Below are 23,775 nucleotides of genomic sequence, written 5' to 3' on the forward strand. Positions count from 1 at the left end.
ATCACAAACAGGATAGGTGACAGAGCGCAGCCCTGGCGGAGACCAACCCCCACTGGAAACGGATCCGACTTACATCCAAGCACCCGGACACAACTCTCGCTTTGGTTGTACAGAGATTGGATGGCCCTCAACAGGGTTCCCCTCACTCCGTACTCCCTCAGCACCTCCCACAAGATCTCCCGAGGGACGCGGTCATACGCCTTCTCCAAATCCACAAAACACATGTAGACTGGATAGGCATACTCCCAGGCCCTCTCCAGGATTCCCGCAAGCGTAAAGAGTTGGTCAGTTGTTCCACGACCAGGACGGAATCCACATTGCTCCTCTTGAATCTGAGGTTCGACTATCGGCCGGACCCTCCTTTCCAGTACCTTGGCGTAAACTTTCCCAGGGAGGCTGAGTAGTGTGATACCCCTGTAATTATATATATATATATATATATATATATATATATATATATATATATATATATATATATATATATATATATATATATATATATATATATATATATACAGTCGTGGTCAAAAGTTTACATACACTTGTAAAGAACATAATGTCATGGCTGTCTTGAGTTTCCAATAATTTCTACAACTCTTATTTTTTGGCTGGGCGATATGGCCTTTTTTTAATATCTCGATTTTTTTATGCCATATTGCGATACACGATATATATCTCGATATTTTTGCCTTAGCCTTGAATGAACACTTGATACATATAATCACAGCAGTATGATGATTCTATGTGTCTACATTAAAACATTCTTGTTCATACTGCATTAAAATATGCTAATTTTAAACTTTCATGCAGAGAGGGAAATCACAACTATAAGTCAATTTAGCAAAACTGTATTTATTAGTTATTAAGCAGTGGTACAAACATTCATGTCATTTCCAAAACAGAAAGTGCAAGATTGTCAGAGACATTTTAAAACAAGCTATACGTGCACTTTTGTGAATGATGCCACTAAGATGACATTTCAAAACAACACTAAATTAAAGTGCACTTTTTGTGCAGAACGCCACTACAGGTGTGAATGAATGATGTGTTCTACATGTAAAGCGACTTTGGGTACTTAGAAAAGCGCTATATAAATCCCAGGTATTATTATTATTATTATTACAATAGTTTAAAACAAAAAAAGTGCACTTTTGTGCATGATGTCACACAAGATATTTCAATAAGTGTCACATAAAAATGAGCTGCATATCAAATAGTATATGTCCTATGGTGTTGATGTGGAAATAGTTGCTTCGGCATTTAGTTGGTGTGGCACCGAACGGAGATGTTGACATGATGTAAAGACATATTCCAGCTTGAAGCCAAACCACCGTCAGACGATGGACCCCGTGCTGTTTTTCTTGGGAATTAATTATTCCTCCACTTGTTACCAGATTCGCACCTTCTTTCTCTCGTATTACCACTCAAACCACACCGTTAGCTGTTAGCATCACAACTAACGTTACCATGTCGCTACCTGTCTGCTCCGTGGGAGCGTGTGACGTTGCTCACGTGACAGTATGTGACGTATGTAAGAAGGTGCGCTTGTTTTTAATGTCTCTGTGAGAAGGAGAGACAAGAAAGAGTGAGAAACGCATGCAGTTTAATGCCCCGCAGCTAAAAGCAACTGCGTGAGAACGTATACTCGAATATCACGATATAGTCATTTTCTATATCGCACAGAGACAAACCCGCGATATATCGAGTATATCAATATATCGCCCAGCCCTAGTTGGTCACAAAAAACATTCATGAAGTTTGGTTCTTTTATGTATTTATTATGGGTCTACTGGAAAATGTGAGCAAATCTGCTGGGTCAAAAGTATACATACAGCAATGTTAATATTTGGTTGCATGCCCCGTGGCAGGTTTCACTGCAATAAGGCGCTTTTGATAGCCATTCACAAGCTTCTGGTTGAATGTTTGACCACTCCTCTTGACAAAATTGGTGCAGTTCAGCTAAATGTGTTGGTTATCTGACATGGACTTGTTTCTTCAGCATTGTCCACACGTTTAAGTCAGGACTTTGGGAAGGCTATTCTAAAACCTTCATTCTAGCCTGATTTAGTCATTCCTTGACCACTTTTGACGTGTGTTTGGGGTCATTGTCCTGTCAGAAGAGCCAACTGCGCCCAAGACCCAACCTCCGGGCTGATGATTTTAGGTTGTCCTGAAGAATTTGGAGGTAATCCTCCTTTTTCATTGTCCCATTTACTGTCTGTAAAGCACCAGTTCCATTGGCAGCTAAACAGGCCCAGAGCATAATACTACCACCACCATGCTTGACGGTACGTATGGTGTTCCTGGGATTAAAGACCTCACCTTTTCTCCTCCAAACGTATTGCTGGGTGTTGTGGCCAAACAGCTCAATTTTTGTTTCATCTGACCACAGAACTTTCCCCCAGAAGTTCTTATCTTTGTCCATGTGATCAGCAGCAAACTTTAGACGAGCCTTAAGGTGTTGCTTCTGGAGCAAGGGCTTCATTCTTGCATGGTAGTCCCTCAGTTCATGGCGATGCAAAACACGCTTGACTGTGGACACTGACACCTGTGTTCCAGCAGCTTCCAATTCATTGCTGACCTGCTTTTTATTGGTCCTCGGTTGACTTGATCATCCTGACGAATTTTCTCTCAGCAGCAGGTGATAGCTTGCGTTTTTTTACTGATCGTGGCAGTAACAAAACTGTGCCATGCACTTTATACTTACGAACAATTGTCTGCACAGTTGCTCTTGGGACCTTAAGCTGCTTTGAAATGGCTCCAAGTGACTTTCCTGACTTGTTCAAGTCAATGATTCGTTTTTTCAGATCTGTGCTGAATTCCTTTGACTTTCCCATTGTCGCGTTTGTAACGGAGTCTAATGACTGCATCACATGAGCCCTATTTAAATGGGCTCAGAGAAGTCAAAAGGTGTCCTCAATCATAATCACTCACATGAAGTTAAGAGGCCATGCCATTAAGCTAATTTGATTTGATTGTAACTTTTCTACATCACCAAAATTGATAATGTATGTTGCTGTATGTATACTTTTGACCCAGCAGATTTTGTCACATTTTCAGTAGACCCATAATAAATTCATAAAAGAACCAAACTTCATGAATGTTTTTTGTGACAAACAAGTATGTGCTCCAATCACTCTATCACAAAAAAATAAAGAGTTGTAGAAATTATTGGAAACTCAAGACAGCCATGACATTATGTCCTTCACAAGTGTCAACTTTTGACCACGACTGTATATGTGTGTGTGTGTATATACAGTATATATATGTCAAAGTTTGGTCCGCATTGCCGGCAGTAAGTTGGATCCGTTCACAGTGAGGGTTGGACTGCCAAGACTGCCCTTTGTCACCAGTTTTGTTCATTCCGTCCGGTTTGGTGGCTGTAGGACAGGGGTCTCAAACTCAATTTACCTGGGGGCCACTGGATGCAGAAACTGGGTGAGGCTGGGCCGCAAGAAAAGATTTCTTAAAAAAAATCTAACATGCACTTTTTAATGAATTCACCTTCTTTGAATGGCTTTCCCGCCCCAGCAACCATCTCACTCACCATGTAGCTAGCTTTGACTGCTGCATCGCTCTTTTCGCTTGCTTTCTTGACGAAATCTTGTTGCCTCAGTAGACTGGTTTTAAAATTTGCAACCCGCTTCACTCTCTCATCTCCCTGGTATTTTGCATACTCCTCAGCATGTCTAGTTGTATAATGACGTTTCAAATTGTATTCCTTGTGCACTGCAACTTTCTCTGTATCAACTACAGAAAAGAGCTATAAGGATTATTCATAAAGTAGATTACTTAGAACACACTAACATATTATTTATTAATTCGGGTTTATTGAAATTACATGAGCTAGTAAAGTTACAGACATTATGTGTCATGTTTAAGGCTAAAAGTAAAACATTACCAGCAAATTTACAAAAAATGTTTGTCATCCCTTCTGAGAATGAAGAGCATAGAAGAAAAGGTCATTTCCAACATCAGTATTCAAGGACAACTTTAAAACAAATGTGCCTATCAGTGGTGGGGGTTAAACTATGGAATTCTCTTTACAATGTGATAAAATATTTTAAAAATATATTCCAATTAAAAAAATATGTAAAGACAGAACAATAAGATCATATGGACAGCCAGAAGTGTTTACATTTTGCTTTATATTTATTATTTGACTTATTTTTTGCCTGGTTTTGTATTTGTTTTTTATCATCCCGTGAGGTGTATATTCCTTTTTTTGTTTTTTTTGTTCGGTTTGTACATCATGAATTTTTGCACTTCTTGTGTTTTTTTGTGTGTCTTTTTGTTTGTTTTCGTTATATTTGGATGTAATTGTTGGTTTATATGATATCATTAAGTAAGACTACGTATTATGTTGAAGGGGGCAGGAAAATATAATATTTTTCTTCATCCTGCTCCTTCTCAGGCATTGGTGTGTAAATGTATAATTGAATAATTGAGGTATAATTGTCTATCGATCAAAGATGCACATCAATGAAGGAGATACATAAAAAATGAAATGAAATAAAACACGTCGGGGTGCCCCTGTGCTCAACAAAGAAATATTGCATCAAAAATCGTCTCTGTCTGGAGCCAACGGGAGGGGTGGGGGGCGGCTCGCCGTGGAGTTTACAGTTACGGTAGCACAATTAGCCCCGAACAGGCTAACATCACCACTAACGTGTTACATGTCTGATTCGCCCAGCGACTCTCTGTCGGAGTATCAGCGCTGGGGTCCAGTGCACCACACTTTTGTATTGTCGCTCGGTCCTTCGGCGGAGTGCTTTGGAAGCACCGGACTTGTTACATCGGTGGCGGGAGCGAGCAGGCGGGCGAGTTAGGGAGGGAGGGAGGAAGAGCGTGTGCGGGTGTCGTGGAAAAGCGGCAAAATGTTTCTCTGCTTGCATCACGCAAGTAACGTCAATGCATACTTGCCAACCTTGAGACCTCCGAATTCGGGAGATGGGGAGGGGGGGCGAGGGGGGGGGGGGTAGCGGGGGTGTTTTTGTAGCCAGGAAGAGTTAGGGCTGCAAAGGATTCTGGGTATTTGTTCTGTTGTGTTTATGTTGTGTTTAGGTGCGGATGTTCTCCCGAAATGTGTTTGTCATTCTTGTTTGGTGTGGGTTCACAGTGTGGCGCATATTTGTAACAGTGTTAAAAAATAAATAAAATAAAATATGACCACTCTCAGTGTGACATGTATGGCTGTTCCTCAAGTATGTCTTGCAATAACTTTCCTGTGTCTACAGAAGCCTCAGCCATGTGTATGGGCCGGCACGCTGTTAGTATGGAGATAAAGATGATGCGGTGACAAGTTTCTAGAGGACACTAAAGGCAGTGCCATCACGGCACACCCTCGATATTGTAGAGAGCCTTTAGAGAGCCTTATGGCACACCCTCGATAATGTCGAGAGCCTTATAGCACACCGTGATTGGTAGATTCCTTCAGCTCCGCACAGAGTCATTCATTTAAAACTCGCGGGCCTCCGCACACAACGCTGTCAAGCGTCATTCATTTAAAACTCGCGGGCCGCACTAACATTAAACTTTCATATTATGGTGGGGGCCGCAAAATAACGCCCGCGGGCCGCGTGTTTGAGACCCCTGCTGTAGGACGAGGTCTCTGCTTTTTGCAGATGATGTGGTCCTGATGGCTTCATCTGGCCAAAATCTTCAGCTCTCGTTTGATCGGTTCGCAGCCGAATGTGAAGCAACTGGGATGAGAACCAGCACCTCCAAGTCCGAGTCCATGGTTCTCAAAAAAAAAAAGGTGGAGTTCCATCTCCAAGTTGGGAATGAGATCTTGCCTCAGGTGGAGGAGTTCAAGTACCTTGGAGTCTTGTTCACGAGTAAAGGAAGAGTGGATCGTGAGATCGACAGGCGGATCAGTGCGGCGTCTGCAGTGATGCGGACCTTGCAGCGATCAGTCGTGGTGAAGAAGGAGCTGAGCTGGAAGCGTAAGCTCTCAATTTACCGGTTGATCTACGTTCCCATCCTCACCTATGGTCATGAGCTTTGGGTAATGATCGAAAGCACAAGAACACGGGTACAAGCGGCCGAAATGAGTTTCCTCTGTCGGGTGAGAAGCTCTTGTCATTCGGGAGGAGTTCATCGTAAAGTTGCTGCTCCTCCATATCGAGAGTTGCCAGATGACATGGTTCGGGCATTTGGTCAGGATGCCTCCTGGGAAGGTGTTTAGGCCACGGAGAAGACCCAGGACACGTTGGGGAGACTGTCTTCCGGCTGGCCTGGGAACGCTTCGGGATCCTCCGGGAGGAGCTGGAGGAAGTAGCTGGGAAGAGGGAATTCTGGGCTTCCCTGCTTAGACTGCTGCCCCCACGACCCGACCTCGGATAAGCGGAAGAAGATGAATGGATGAATATACAGTCGTGGTCAAAATACACTTGTAAAGAATATAATCTCATGGCTGTCTTGAGTTTTCAATAATTTCTACAACTCTCATTTTTTGTGATAGAGTGATTGGAGCACATACTTGTTGGTCACAAAAAACATTCCTGAAGTTTGGTTCTTTAATGAATTTATTATGAGTCTACTGAAAATGTGACCAAATCTGCTGGGTCAAAAGTGTACATACAGCAATGTTAATATTTGGTTACATGTCCCTTGGCAAGTTTCACTGCAATAAGGTGCTTTTGGTAGCCATCCACAAGCTTCTGGCAAGCTTCTGGTTGAATTTCTGACCACTCCTCTTGACAAAATTGGTGCAGTTCAGTTAAATTTGTTGGTTTTCTGACATGGACTTGTTTCTTCAGCATTGTCCACACGTTTAAGTCAGGACTTTGGGAAGGCCATTCTAAAACCTTAATTCTAGCCTGATTTAGCCATTCCTTTACCACTGTTGACGTGTATTTGGGGTCATTGTCCTGTTGGAACGCCCAACTGCGCCCAAGACCCAGCCTCTGGGCTGATGATTTAAGGTTGTCCTGAAGAATTTGGAGGTAATCCTCCTTTTTCATTGTCCCATTTACTCTCTGTAAAGCACCAGTTCCATTGGCAGCAAAACAGGCCCAGAGCATAATACTACCACCACCATGCTTGACGGTAGGAATGGTGTACCTGGGATTAAAAGCCTCTCCCTTTCTCCTCCAAACATATATTGCAGGGTATTGTGGCCAAACAGCTAATTTTTTGTTTCATCTGACATCACATGGACACAGATAAGACCTTCTATAGGAAAGTTATGTGGCCAGATGAAACAAACCGCGTGTTTGAGACCCCTGCACTACCTGATGTGGACCCCAACTTAAACAAGTTGAAAAACTTATTCGGGTGTTACCATTTAGTGGTCAATTGTACGGAATATGTACTGTACTGTGCAATCTACTAATACAAATTTCAATCAATCAATTTAATGTATAACTTGTAAGTATGTCAAGCTAAAACAATGGCTGGTTTAATGTATTTGTTAAACAACAGATCTGTTTTGTCCCAGCAGTCCATCCGTGTTCAGTCGTGTCAGGCAGGTGCACCGACAGCAGGAGGCAGAGGATGACAGCCATCTTCCTGGAGGCAACGGCACACTTGTGAGGTAAGTGTCTATGAGTTTCTCACAGTATGTGTTGCCTTACCAGAAGAATTGTGATTTTTGGGGAAACTACACAGACAAGCTCACATCCTAATTTCCTTTTGGAATGTTTCAACAATAAATATTTACCGTCCATTTTGTTGGGTACACTTTGCAAACAACAAATTTAACTCCCTTTTGCCATTAAAATATACGGCCACTACATAAAGTTGTTGCCCTGCAATCGTATGATTAAAATATTTCTATTAACAAGCTGATTGGAAGCTACTATGTACTAATAATTTATTTGTGGCAGGCCGCCACAAACACATTTTAAATGCCACATATAGATTTGGAGCTACGTCTTTGCCCTCGCTCAAGCAGGAGTGATTGATGTAGCCAACTTTGTGACTATGTCTCATCTTGATACTTTTAGATCCCTATACTTAAAAAAAAAAAAAAGCAATTAGGTAAAACTGCAAATTAGTCTACAAATCATGTCAAAAATAAAGATGTTTCCTTTAGTTAATGCGGTTGCTCCCATGCACCCAATACAGAAAGCAAATGAGAAATTGTAACACACAGCTCTCTGCGCGAGTGATGAATTGCTTGTGTATTTCGGTATGGTTTAAATTTATTTCAAACATGCTATACAAATGGGCGAAAATGTTACTAGTTTTATCAAATTTGGATGTATTTATTTTAAGAGCGAAATGCAATGAAAGGGTTGACCCCAAAAAAGGGACAAGCGGTAGAAAATGGATGGATGGGTTGAAATCCCTTTTTACACGTGTGACGTTTTTTTTTTTTTCAGTCGCAAGGTCTATTTTTAAGCGCATTTGCGAGTAAATTTGTCGCACTGTACAGCACTGTTAATGCTAACGTACAATGGACTAGCTCCTTGTCATGCTAACGAAAATTAGCAGGGCTAATACAAGGACACAGAGAGAAAAAATCAATCACATTCACAGCTATGGACACTTTCCAATATCCAATGAACCTAACATACACATTTTTGGAATGTGGGAGGAAGCCCCAGTACCCGGAGAAAACCCACACACACACACGGGACAACTTGCACACTCTACACACACACACACATGTCCTACTGGACGTTTGAAGATGCACCGGCAAACGGCGTAAAGTTAGACATTATAGTCGTTAGTAGGGACAAGAACCGAAAACCGTTTCTTGTTCAGAACCGGTTCCCACTGTTTTAATTCCTTGTAATCGCTTGCCAATTTGTCAACCGATTCCGTTAACGGTTCTTCCTGATCAGAATGATGTCATCATGCAATGTGCGTAGTGACGCCAGAAAGCATCAAGAGAGCAACATGGCGGCACCGGAGGAAGAAGCGCTCCGAAGTTTGCCAATATTTTACAAGAAAACAGCGCTACTTGTGCTAATTCCAAAGTAGCTATTTCATCAAGAGGAGGACATACGAGCAAAATATGCTGAAACATTTCTACATACAGCATGCAATGAATGTTGTGTTTTTGAACCGTGTCGATCTCATCCCAGGCAGCAGCAGTCATCTGCTGCTGTAAGGTACAAATACCTCCTATACTGTTAGCACCATTACCTGCTAAATTTAAATGAATGCCTTCTCATTTAGATGAGCATGACAAGAAATATTCTGACTGCTTTAAAAGCGGGCAGTAATAGCTCCCGTTCATGTCTGCCGCTATCTTTCATCGCAGCAGGGAAGAGTACCACTTGGCCAGGAACGACAAATGTCACAGAGCAATGACTAAGTTTATGGTCAAAAGTTTACAAACAATTTCCCCGTAGATGCTCCTTTTTTCCGTAGCTGTATGTTCAATTGTAATAGTCAGAAAAGTTGCATGTTTTTCCTCCAACATTTTCACTCATATTATACAGGTGGCAAAGTTCATTTATGTTTGCAACTGTACTTCAAATGTGAAACTAATAAGTTATATACACTCGTTACATGCAAAGTGAGATATGTCAAGCCTTTATTTACTATAATTTTGATGATCACTGCTTACAGTTTTTGAAAACCACACATTTTCTGAGATTCTAAATTCCAGGTTTTCATAAGATGTAAGTTATAATCATCAAAATTATATCAAAAGAAGGCTTGACATATATTGTGATGCATGTTATGAGCATATGTCATTATATTAGTTTCACCTTGTAAATCGAAACAAACCTTTGCACGGTATATTGCACGATATATTTTGTTGGCAGATGACAAAGATTCTTAAAAGTTTTAAAATGTTACGAAATGTTACATTCTTATGTAATTTTCGCATGTTTTCTTTTGTTAAATTCTACAGAATGTTTTATTTATTTTCAAAATAGTTTATGTGCCTTTTAAGACCTCACTGGTGGCTTTGTATGGTCATGTTAGCTCTAAATTAAATAAAATTGAGGCTAATCCACCTTTTTGTTATCTTTTTATCCAAATAAGAATTTATAAGAGAAACGATAAAGAACCAAATTGTTAAGCATTATCGGTCAATATCTATTGACCACCGATAATGTCATGCATCCCTATTATTTTTAGCACCGTTGCATATATGTGCTTGGAACACTTTGAAGAAAAAAGTTTTTTTGTTTGCATTCGTCTATTGATGAAAAATCAATCTGTTTATGTTGTAATGTGTTGTATATTGTGAACTATATGTCGACGTGAGTCAGCCATTTCTAGGGATGCCGACCTGACTTGAACAGGCTTTACGGTATCTAACAAATTGCATGGACATTTCTCTTGCACATCCTACTCCTGGTCACCCCATTAATCTATTAAATCTAAGTCAGGATGTTTTTTTTGCCAAAATGGAGTGATATGTGAAGTGGCTCAAAAGCTGCTTGCCATTAACCTATAATTTCTTAGGTTCTCTAATGTTTTTCCTTACCTCTCTAGAGGGGAGCTGTTTGCATCACCACAGAGAACCTCTCAGACTTCAATGCAAGGATGCACCAGACTCTCTAAAAGCCACTCAGAGGCTTCACAACAGGAAGTGTTGGCAGCACCACTGGAAGTTGCAATAGAACCACAAGGCCAGGAGCAGAATGAAACAGAACTGTCCACCCCCAACCAGAAGGACGTCTCCAAGCAGTCTTTAGACAACACCATTGCTGCCAGCCCATCCAGCAAGGTTGTTAAATCATTGTACACATGTAATAAGCCTTTGGTTTAAATTCTGGTTTTAAAATGTATCAAATGTTGAATTATTTCAATGACTTGTGGTTGTTTAAAGCATTAATTCAGTTATTAACATATATATATAGTAACATTTATAAATACCTTCTTCTATACCGCTTATCCTCATTAGGGTCGCTTGGCTAAGCTGGAGTCTATCCCAGCTGACTTTGGGCAGGAGGCGGAGACACCCTAGACTGTTGCCAGCCAATTGCAGGGCATACGCGTATAGACATACCACCATTAACACTCACAATCATACTTATGGACAATTTAGAGTCTTCAATTAACCTGACATGCATATTTCTTGAATGTAGGAGGAAGCCAAAGTATCCGGCGAATGCTAACACCTCTTAAGTTAGGATTCTATTATGCAAACTCCACAGAGATGTCCAAATTTAGAATTAAAACCAGTTCTTTGGACTGTGCGATTAACATGCTAACCACTCGACCACCATGCGGTCTAACATTTATAAATAAAGGGGCAAATGCATTGTCGCAACTAGAAGTTAACAGTGTCCTTTCCACTAATCCCAGAACCCTCCCTTGAAAAGAACTGCTGGCCCCTCCCATCGCAGGCATGTGCGCACCATCCAGGAAGTACGAACCACCATCACACGGATCATTACCGATGTCTATTATGAGGATGGCAAAGAGGTGGACCGCAAAGTCAGAGAGGTAATCAAAAAATTTAATTTCTTTGAACATAATGCCTCATTTTTCTTAGATGCAAAAATGTTACTTTCAGGCCATTTCAGTAGTTTTGACTGTCGGTTACTGTATGTTCACTTTTCAAAAGAAGTCCCTGAGCTACTTTGACTGAAACTCGCCAAAACAAATAAAGCAATTTAATTTAAATTATACCAATCTTCCATTCCCATTCCATTCTGTTTATTTTCGATACTGCTAACCCTGTCCTGGATCACAGGCAAGCCCAGCTGACTTGAGGTGAGAACTGGGGTAGACCCAGACTGATCACCTGTCAATCACGTGACTGACACATGCCAGATTCCCACTGCACAGTACACACTCTGCCCTAATTGCCTTCATTGTTGGTTTTCCACGTTGCAAACAACAAAAACCAAGCCACATTGACTGCATCAGTCAGAAGTAGATATGCTAAAAAAAATTGAGGAGCAATGCTTGCAAGAAAAATTATTGTTGCAGCCAAATGGAGATAGTGATGTGTAATTCTGTGGCGTCCATAGTTAAAGCACAACAGGCTAATCAACATTAGCATGTGTTTTTAGTATGGTCATATATATAGGATCAATTCGAGTTCTCCCTCCTCCCCTCTTTTCTTCTACTTGACCATCCCCCTTGGCTGTAGAATCTCGTATGATGACGAAGTATTGCAAGTCTTGCTACGCCGTTTTCCAGCAGTGACGTAAGGCAGATGCGACAAATGTTTGTTTACTTTCAAGATGCCGTTGCACGGCTTTGCTTGTGCTCTTCTTATTTGCTTTCACTTGTCTTTATTTAGAAGAAGACCGTTTAAAAGACAACGTTTTTGGCAAACATATAAAATATGAATGGCTTATTCCTTGCTACAAGCGAACACAAGGCTGATGTTGTCTCCTTTGAATTTGTTTAGAGAGCAGCAATTACACAGTACCATTCATATTCTAGAGCACAGGGATTGATGGTTCCATTGAGAGCTACTATTTGTGGGGCTGGTTGGCTTGCGTGAGGTGATATAATGGAGTAAGTCAAATTAGTGTAATTGTCCATTATGCATGACTCAAAAGTGAGTAAATAGATGAAAATCAAAACAAATATGTTTAGAACTACCAGTTAACTTGGTGGAGGTAATCATCTTGTATGCATGCAGATAGATTGATTGATCTTTAAAATTCATATTCATGAGCTAGTAGCATTGACCATTTATGGATGATTGTAGGAGACTCGGGTGGAACGCCTCTGCACACAATTCACTGCAGGTGTGATTTATAATGAGAAGAGTGTGTACAAGTGTACGAGCACCTTTTATAGATCTGAATATTTTATTGTTTATGTAGATTCTGAAGTTTGTGCAGTCTTATAAAAGAGGCTCCATGTGCATATGTGTAAAGAAGCAAAGTTATGATGCAATCTATTTTAACAACAAGCTATGAAAAATCTTTGTCGGATTTAATGGTAGTGGGGTGTTTTTTGTGTAAAACCGGTTGTACTAATTAACAAAAAATCTGTAGTCGGAAAAACGTATTTCGTGCTTGGCCGCTGTAATGAGCGTGTCATTGTTCTTAGGAGAGCGAGGACCCAGTGGTGGACTGTCAGGTGTTGGACAGTGACGTTTCCCAAAGTCACACTGGCAGCAGCTCCTTAACCTCTGGTGATCTTGGCGACATCAGCTCCCTATCATCCAAGGCCTCCAGCCTGCAACACAGTTCTGGAGGAGCTAGCAGCACCACAGGCCTCCTTAGGCCAGAGTTTGTCATGCCCCCCAGCCGAGGCGCCAAATCCATCAGGTACTTCTCCGTCGCCACTCTGCACATCATCATCGTCTTGTACAGTAGAACCCGTTTATGTCGACCAACGCACCAAGCCCTAAAATGTGCCCGCTCAAGTCGAGGTTGACAAAAAAAATCCTACAAAAAGTCTGCCTGTTTATGTTGCCGTGTGTTTTATTGTCACTTTCATCATTATTGCTTAAAAGAGGAGGCGGATGTTGAGAGGGGAAACAGGAAAGGAAGTATCATTTATTTTTCTTCAAAGCTCTGGCATATGATCAGAGATCCTTTCTTATTTCCCAAAAGACTTCTTTTTTTCTGGTCCTTTACCACAACTGTCGTGTGTGTGTACTCAATAAACAACACAAAACATAGAACTTAGTGGTTTTTCACATGAGGAACATAGCATTAAAATGTGCACCTCAAAATAAAAGCATGGCCTTATTAACCTGAATTTTACCACAGCAAATGCACACATTTAAATTTTTTTAGATGTCGTTAGGAACTGGAGGAGAGAGATTTGCGCATGTACGGAATCATGGTCAAAGCTATTTTTGGTCTGTAACTGCTAATGTCAGCCAATCTGAGGCTGACATTAGCAGACAATCGACTTAAACGGGTTCCAATATATTTGGTCTTGCATAGTGTCAGCCAATCTTAATCTTTTCTTGTGTCACTTCTTCTTTGACTAACCCTAATCTTTCATGATTTATTGATCGCTGTTCCCAGACATCAATCTGGGTCCACTCATCATTCCTATTTTGATGGGGTCTGAATTTGAGTAGACCCAGATTGATGCCTGCCACAACCTAACTGGCTCTATCGTCCCCTCTGTGTGTCTGCAGTCCCAGAAGGGGAGGTGGACAGAAACAGAGGGGTCATAGGGGTCAAGGGGCAGGGGCAGTAATCAGAAAGGACAGAGGTTATGGTACCCTCGGGTCCGAGGCTGTAGTTACGCTCACCCCCAGAGGACGGGCTAGACGTGGCCGACCCCCGTCCAGGTGAGTCCTCTCTGAGGCTCGCCATGCATGCAAATAACCTACAAACACTGTTAAAACAAAGTGAGGGAACCTACATTACTTCTGGAATCTTAACACTACACCTTTTTTCTTCTCACTAATTGAATTCATGTTTGCTGTGTTTCCATCATCAGTTTCAACAGGATGTTTGATCAAACCTTCTCACTCTTCTAGGGGAGGAGATGCTAGCTCCCTGCCTCGGCTAGGTGCTCATCTGTCCTCCTCAGAGGATGAACATTACACCCGCGTACGCTCCACGAGGCTCCTAGTCAGCCCCAGAGACGCTGACATCCCCTTCCACGCCGACGCCCTCCGCTCGTCCCCAGAGGAAGCAAACATGGCTCGAAGTAGCTTTGTGGGATTGCGAGTGGTGGCCAAGTGGTCTTCCAATGGTTACTTCTACTCGGGCCGCATTGTGAAAGATCCTGGGGAGGGCAGATTCCGCCTGCGGTTTGATGACGGCTACGAGTGCGAGGTGGCAGCGAAGGATGTCCTTCTGTGTGATCCCATTCCGCTACAGTCCGAGGTCACTGCATTGCTGGAAGATGAGTTCTTTAGTGTTGGTGAGGAAGGTTGCCGGGGCTAATGATACCTGAGCTCTTAGAGGCCAAAGACTCACATAATAGTACAGTGGAACCTGCTTTAACACCTTGCCATTTGTTTACATGACAAAACCAGTATTTGACGCTGCCCCCTAATTGCATTCCTAGGCGTGTTATATGTCATGACAAAGCTTATTTCACTGCAGTGAAAGTGTTGACTAAAAATGTTCGTCTTTGTTATTAACAACGGACTATTTACCCCTTGACAAAATTAGGACGATAACGAATTAAAACAAAAGCACGTTAACTAAAACAATGACAAAATTAATTGACAATTTAGTCAACAAAAAAAAATTATACGAAAACATTGACAGAGACCAAATCCAATCATATTTATTTTTGTCGGTAGGTGGGTGGGAAAAAATAGCCAATCACAGTTGAAGTGGGAGAGGGGTGGGTGGAAAAGCTCAACGGTCATCCAATCAGAACCAGCATCTTTATAATGGACACTTGTCTTGACTTTTCAACCAGAAAAGAAGGCGCAATACAAGATGTCAATACAATATATATTCTACACTGGGAAGAAAGAGAAAACGAAGAAATGGGCGCACTTCCCCTTTTTCCGTGGTAGACAACAATACAATTGGCAGACTAACCATCAGTAGGTAGGCCGAAGCTAATATTTCAATATGACTCATACTGTACTGAATTACTGTTAATATCAAAGACGGTAGAGCACGAGCAAGGTTGCTTACATCATGTCCACATGTTACTCCTATAACTATATATATATATATATATATATATATATATATATATATATATATATATATATATATATATATATATATACACACTGTAACAAATACACCATGATGCTTCGATTTTACCCGCCAATATAATAAGCAAGATACCTGTACAGTGTACTTTAATGATGTCCTCGCCACACTGTTCAGCTATTAATTGCACAACTTGACAACCCAAAGGAGCATATTTTTCAAGCTAACACACAAAGAAAGACAGCCATGTGAGACATATTATATACATTAGTTTATAACACTGGTTGCTGTATTTACACAGGACAGTGGCCAAGAAGACGCCAATTATTATGCACTCTGTGTAGTTAAACACAATATAGAATAAAACTAGTTTATTTTTTTTATACCATAAAGATGCACACACATTTTCATGCACTGTACACTGGCGTTGTTCTTTTAACTTTTTTTTTTTTTTTTTTACAAACTATTGATCAGTGATATTTTTTTGTAGTCATAATTGTCTCTTCCATGTACGCACATCACCCTCTTTTAGTGCAGAGTGTGATTCTATGAGTCAAACCACATTACGCATAGACCACGTTACGCATAAATCATATAGCCTACTACCATGTCAATACACAAAGTAGAAAGTCATTACATGTAATGCATTATATTGTGCCAAGCAAATACCACCCCAATGTGTTTGATGTACATACAGTACCAGAAACCGCAATTAGCTGTGCTAATGTTGGAACACATTTCCTCAGTGTATCAGCATATTGAGAACGAAATAGGCACTGACACTACCCATATCCACATAGGCTTTATTTGTCTAAAATATATTTTGCCCTGTCAGTTGGATGACACATCGACATACAGGCTAACGGGCATATATTTCCCGTTAGCCTGTATGTCGATGTGTCATTGACCGGGCTAGCATGCTAACTAAGCATTACACTCGGAGCTGAGCATCACACTAAGCATTCGTTGCACAAACATACTAACTTTGTTAGACAAGATCATAGACTGTATTGGACAATATAGTTTACATACCAAATGTCCATTTCCATTTACAAACCCCGTTTCCATATGAGTTGGGAAATTGTGTTGGATGTAAATATAAACGGAATACAATGATTTGCAAATCCTTTTCAACCCATATTCAATTGAATGCACTACAAAGACAAGATATTTGATGTTCAAACTCATAAACTTTATTTTTTTTTGCAAATAATTAACTTAGAATTTCATGGCTGCAACACGTGCCAAAGTAGTTGGGAAAGGGCATGTTCACCACTGTGTTACATGGCCTTTCCTTTTAACAACACTCAGTAAACGTTTGGGAACTGAGGAGACACATTTTTTAAGCTTTTCAGGTGGAATTCTTTCCCATTCTTGCTTGATGTACAGCTTAAGTTGTGGTATTTTAGGCTTCATAATGCGCCACACATTTTCAATGTCTGGACTACAGGCAGGCCAGTCTAGTACCCGCACTCTTTTACTATGAAGTCACGTTGATGTAACACGTGGCTTGGCATTGTCTTGTTGAAATAAGCAGGGGCGCCCATGGTATTGTTGCTTGGATGGCAACATATGTTGCTCAAAAACCTGTATGTACCTTTCAGCATTAATGGCGCCTTCACAGATGTGTAAGTTACCCATGTCTTGGGCACTAATACACCCCCATACCATCACAGATGCTGGCTTTTCAACTTTGCGCCTATAGCAATCCGGGTGGTTCTTTTCCTCTTTGGTCCGGAGGACATGACGTCCACAGTTTCCAAAAACAATTTGAAATGTGGACTCGTCAGACCACAGAACACTTTTCCACTTTGTATCAGTCCATCTTAGATGAGCTCAGGCCCAGTGAAGCCGACGGCGTTTCTGGGTGTTGTTGATCAACGGTTTTCGCCTTGCATAGGAGAGTTTTAACTTGCACTTGCAGATGTAGCGACCCACTGTAGTTACTGACAGTGGGTTTCTGAAGTGTTCCTGAGCCCATGTGGTGATATCCTTTACACACTGATGTCGCTTGTTGATGCAGTACAGCCTGAGGGATCGAAGGTCACGGGCTTAGCTGCTTACATGCAGTGATTTCTCCAGATTCTCTGAACCCTTTGATGATATTACGGACCGTAGATGGTGAAATCCCTAAATTCCTTGTAGTAGCTGGTTGAGAAATGTTGTTCTTAAACTGTTCAACAATTTGCTCACGCATTTGTTGACAAAGTGGTGACCCTCGCCCCATCCTTGTTTGTGAATGACTGAGCATTTCATGGAATCTACTTTTATACCCAATCATGGCACCCACCTGTTCCCAATTTGCCTGTTCACCTGTGGGATGTTCCAAATAAGTCTTTGATGAGCATTCCTCAACTTTATCAGTATTTATTGCCACCTTTCCCAACTTCTTTGTCACGTGTTGCTGGCATCAAATTCTAAAGTTAATGATAATTTGCACAAAAAAAAAAGTTTATCAGTTTGAACATCAAATATGTTGTCTTTGTAGCATATTCAACTGAATATGGGTTGAAAATGATTTGCAAATCATTGTATTCCGTTTATATTTACATCTAACACAATTTCCCAACTCATATGGAAACGGGGTTTGTATTACAAGTAATAAGAAAACGTAAATGCCTTACTTACCTATCAAGGAGGCAATTAGCCAGTTTGGCGTCAGATGAAATAATCTTCTCCGCCTTCAATCGCCTCCATCTTTGTCACCTTTGTCATAAGTAAGTTGAGAATCGTAACGACGCCTTTTAGATTTACTAAGGTCTGACATGTTTAGTAACTTTACCAGTGGCAGTAGCGCGACGAAGAGGGTGGTGTGTAACTGGCAACCTGGATATGACACACTCACAGACCTTTTAATTGGTCAAACGGTGGAGGGCGGGGCATCGAAATGAAAACAATAACAAGATTTCGGGGCTGTAAATCTAATTTTGAAATGAGCATATCCCGGTTGAACTACTGTTATCAGGTATTCGAAAATAAATGATTTATTAATGCCTTTTGATACATCAGGGCCATTTAATGATGACTTGACATGAAATTATTAGATATGGCTCCTTTAACTGAAATAAATTTGGAGGCTTTAATTAGTCTTAGTCTGAATAAATTCTGAAATAATGTGATGCGCCATATTCAAGTTTATTGAAATGCATCTGTATATGCTAAGTTATGCAGAGTTGATTTAAGTTCTACAGTAATTTTAATAACCTTAATATAAGTGGTATCAAAGATGTGTTATCCTTTATATTTTAGTTGACTAAAATGTTCAGGAATTTAGTCGACTAAAACTAGACTAAAATAAAATCAATTTAGATGACTAAAGTACATTTCCTTCAAAAGTCTATGACTAAGACTAAATTAAAAACTGCTGCCAAAATGAACACTGTTTCACTGCTTTTCGACTTGATATCATTCCAAGATACAGTTATAACTGCAGGCCGTGTGAAAACAAATGTTGGACTAGTCAAAAACAAATAGGGATGTTATCTTACAAAACTCAAGATTCAGTTTGATACAGATTCTTGGGGTGACAGTTGTATTAAAGAATTGATTCTCGATTCAATATGATTCTCATTTCAAACAGATTTTCGCAATGTTTAGGAAAAAATATAGGTACATTAAATAGATCCTCCTTTTCCGTGTACTCAAATTCTTATTACTCAGTATCAGTAGTACTTAGACCAGTGCTATTCAACTGGCAGCCCGCGGGCCACATCCGGCCTGCCAGAGCGTTTCATTTGGCCCGCCGAACATCACCCAAATAGGCTTTATTAAACCATTCATACAAAGATTGCTAATGCATGCAGTACTCCCGCCACCCCGCAGGTGGCAACAGCGAGGCATATCTGTCAAAATGAAGCAACAGTGGAGGAATAGAGAAAGACTACTCATTCAACCATGAAAAAAAATCTAAATTAATTGCATAAATCTGACTTTTAACGACTGAACAAAAAAAGTATGAATGTTCTGCGACGGACACAATCTAGATAAGCAGCAACAACGATGGGAAATCCACACGTGTAAGCTTCATCGCGAAACTTAGTCCTTCCTTGCCAACCTTGAGATCTCCGATACCGGGAGGTGGGGCGTGGGGGGCGTGGTCGGGAGTGAGGCGGGGGGCGTGGTTGGGGCCGTGGTTAATAGGGGAGTATATTTACAGCTAGAATTCACCAACGCAAGTATTTCATATATATATATATATATATATATATATATATATATATATATATATATATATATATATATATATATATACATACATATATATATATATATACGTATGAAATACTTGACTTTCAGTGAATTCTAGCTATATATATATATGTATATATATTTATTTTATTATACATATAAATAAAATAAATACTTGAATTTCAGTGTTCCGGGGGCTATCCAGTAAATGGCAGTATTGTCCTGTTTAACTTCTCCTCCGTTCATGACTCGGCCACCGTGTTCAATGGAGAAGTCTGTTCTACAAAATGTACAGGCAACATACATACCCCTTCCCGTTCGAACTGTCCTGGATGAACTGAAATTCTTGTTTCCATTCGTTTTGGAACTTGCAAGCGTATTTCTTCATCCTGCTCGTCGACGGCGTCGCCATGTCTGTAACTTCCTCGTTCTTCTGCTTCATCTCCTTGTTGTGTGCGCAGTTGTGCACTCTACTCTCTAAAAGCCGTAGATGTTATGACGTCATTGGGCAGGCAAGCTGTTTATATTGTGGGAAAGCGGACGTGAGAACAGGCTGTCCCCACTCAGTTCCGCATTGAGCTGGAGGGGGCGTGGCCTCCAGCTCCGGCTGAATACCGGGAGTTTGTCGGGAGAAAATTTCTGCCGGGAGGTTATCGGGAGAGGCGCTGAATACCGGGAGTCTCCCGCTAAAAACGGGAGGGTTGGCAAGTATGACTTAGTCAAATATTTGTAAATAAATATTGAGCATAAATATATATAATTTGTCTTGTATTGAAATTGCTGACTTTGTGATGTCTCTTGTATTTGTGGTCGTGGTGTTTTTTTGTCTTAGAGTAACTCTGGGCAATTAAAGCTTGTTAATGCATGTAGCGCTAAATTTGACTAGTAGAGGGCAATAGCGCTACACCTTGTATCTTGTGTGAATGTATTAACAACATTAAACCTATTTTATTTATGCAAAATACACAATGGGCATTATATATGTAAAATACAAAATTGACTTTATAATTTGGTAATGCTTATTTAATGTTTATTTTCAGTCTAGAAAACCTACATGAAGGAAGACGTGTAAAAAAAAAAAAAAAACTGAGGGAAAAAATAATTCAAAAGAAGGAACATCAATCCTTAACAAAACTCCTGGAGCTTCTGTCTAGCTGCACACGTTGGAATCGAGTAGCAAGGGCAGAATAATGAACTTATTGACGGTGCAGTGTGAAAGCTGACGTGCTTATCTAATAATTAAATAAACACAGTCACAAAGGAATATAACCTGTGACGCACTCTCTGACGAAACATTCAAATATTGATGTCCGGCCCCTGAGCCCTTTGACTCTTGAAAATGCGTCCCTCTTCATTATGTTGTTAAATATAGCCCTGACTTAGACATATATTCACTGATAGGAAGAAAAAATTAGCTTGTTAACTTTCAAAAGAGCTTAAAGCCATGCAACCCCAAATGGTTCAATAACACCTTCACATTTACTTTGGGACTGACTATTTGACGCGTTTAGCAACAATAAAATAATCTCGATATGATAAGGGGCTACGTCAACAACCTGTCTACGTTGACCAACTCATCAAGTCTTGGTGTCAACAAACAATACATTACATTATGTCCCCTGGCCTAAAGTCACACATAAAAGTGCAAGCAATGGCTATTTTTGGTTTCCATTTTGGTCATGTCAACATGTTAACATGAGCCAGCCAGTCCGATTGGCATCGACTTAAACTGTTTCCACTGTACTTTCCCTTTTCCACTGCACTCGGTTCAATTGAGGCTTCACCAGTTGTAATACCAGTTCTAATTACACCACCTGGTTAGATGGGATTCCAAGCGTGCCAGATTTGTCATTGCTCCGTCATTTGAAGGTAGAAAAGAGTGTCCGCCCTGAGATCGGTAGGTTGGAGTTCAAATCCCAGCCGAGTCATACCAAAGACTATAAAAATGGGACCCATAACCTCCCTGCTTGGCACTCAGCAACAAAGGGTTGGAGTTGGGGGTTAAATCACCAAAATGATTCCCGGGCGCGGCGCCGCTGCTGCCCACTGCTCCCCAGGGGAGGTGACAAATGCAGAGGACAAATTTCACCACATCTAGTGTGTGTGTGACAATCATTGGTACTTTAATCTTTAATCTTAAATGAATGGCCGTAACTTACACTGTTGTTGTGCCTTAGCTGTGGCACTGTAGTATCACACTCTTAATTTTGCTCGGTCTCTGTCCTCGCCAAAAGCCACATAGATATTGTTGTGGTTTGTTTGCGTGTCGCTCAAACTTTGATGGTCCACATTTTCACACTTTGCCACTGTACTATTTTGAAGTGTATTTCCCAAAGAAAGACTGTCCCAATCAAAGGCGAGTCGAACGAGCTGTGCAGTGGAAAAGTAGCATTAGTGCATGCTGATGTTCACACCTAACAAGTCTCTCGCTTTCTCTTTTGTGTGTTCTTAGGTGTCATAAAGGGTTATAAAACAGAGGGCCAGGACCTCTTCTATAGTGTGGAGAGAGATGACCAAAAGCAGTGGTACAACAGGACGTCCGTCATCCTCTCCCTGGAGCAGGGAAACAAACTGCGGGAGCAGCACGGCCTTGGACCGTATGAGCCCTCCACTCCCCTGGCCAAGGCCTCTGACATCAGCCTGGGTAAGTACTATACACACATACAGTACCTCAAAAAAGTGTCTTACATTTCCTTTCACTGGACAACACTGAAGAAATGACACTTTGATATAATGTGAAATAGTCAGTGTACAGCTTGTAAAAAAAATAAATAAACATCCCACACTTACACTGAGCCCAGGAAACATCATAAATGTTTTTGTAAGTGTCTAAAGCATATGTATGAGCGTGTGCTGCTGCACAAAATAAAACAAGCCCTCGTGGAATTATAACACATACTGCATTTAATCATCAATGTAGTTATATATTGCATGTACAATGACTCAAGTGTACATTATATTTTTAAATTGGCGCACAACAAGCCCAGGGTACGTCTTGCAGGTTTTTTTAGTCGCTCGGGTGTGTTACAAAGCACTCTCATTCCCATCTAGGGCTGCACGAAATGAAACCACAAACACCGTAAGAAAGTCTTTTTTGTTTGTTTTTGAATTTCTGTTGTTAAATATAGGTTAAAAACATGAGATAATGTCGCATCTTTCTTATAACACAAACCAAAATGTATTTCTTGTCAAAGTTGTCCCATAATCTGGATGTCCAGCCGGGATCTTATCCAGAACTGCCGTTGGTACAGGCAGAATTGGAGAGTGTAGCTGCAGCAGTAGCAGCATCCTTAAAAGCCCAAATTGATACATCTTTTCAGCAATGTAGATTAAAAGTAGCAGTACTTTTACGTTTAAACATATGATGTGTCCTCTTAGTGTGTTTAAAGCCATCAAGTCAATGTAGTTTTTCATTGAACTTTGGAAATGACGACGCACAGTTTTGACATCACCAGACTATGACAAGCCTTTCCATTTAACCAACACTTGGGCAATTATTTTGACTCAGCGGCCACAATGAGAGAGAAAAATGTGCCTGTGTGTGTATGTATGTATGTATATGTATATACAGTCGCGATCAAAACTTTACATACACTTGTAAAGAACATAATGTCATGGCTATCTTGAGTTTCCAATCATTTCTACAACTCTTTTTTTTTTGTGATAGAGTGATTGGAGCACATACTTGTTTGTCACAAAGAACATTCATGAAGTTTGGTTCTTTTATGAATTTATTATGGGTCTACTGAAAATGTGACCAAATCTGCTGGGTCAAAAGTATACATACAGCAATGTTAATATTTGGTTACATGTCCCTTGGCAAGTTTCACTGCAATAAGGCACTTTTGGTAGCCATCCACAAGCATCTAGTTGAATTTTTGACCACTCCTCTTGACAAGATTGGTGCCGTTCAGCTAAATTTGTTGGTTTTATGACATGGACTTGTTTCTTCAGCATTGTCCACATGTTCTCATTGGGGTTTAAGTCAGGACTTTGGGAAGGCCATTCTAAAACCTTAATTGTAGTCTGATTTAGCCATTCCTTTACCACTGTTGACGTGTGTTTGTGGTCATTGTCCTGTTGGAACGCCCAACTGCACCCAAGACCCAGCCTC

General features: G+C 40.7%; 1 protein-coding gene across 1 annotated transcript in view; it reads left to right on the plus strand.

Moving 5' to 3' along the window:
• tp53bp1 (tumor protein p53 binding protein, 1) overlaps positions 1-23,775 on the plus strand; it is a 116,421-nt gene that overhangs the window by 68,598 nt on the left and 24,048 nt on the right. The window contains 7 exon segments of the mRNA XM_062030482.1: positions 7,442-7,537; positions 10,405-10,639; positions 11,221-11,361; positions 12,931-13,151; positions 13,979-14,134; positions 14,327-14,715; positions 22,114-22,305. Coding sequence (XP_061886466.1) covers positions 7,442-7,537; positions 10,405-10,639; positions 11,221-11,361; positions 12,931-13,151; positions 13,979-14,134; positions 14,327-14,715; positions 22,114-22,305 — 1,430 coding nt within the window.

This window comes from Entelurus aequoreus, linkage group LG02 (genome assembly GCF_033978785.1).
Source record: "Entelurus aequoreus isolate RoL-2023_Sb linkage group LG02, RoL_Eaeq_v1.1, whole genome shotgun sequence".
Taxonomy (NCBI): domain Eukaryota; kingdom Metazoa; phylum Chordata; class Actinopteri; order Syngnathiformes; family Syngnathidae; genus Entelurus; species Entelurus aequoreus.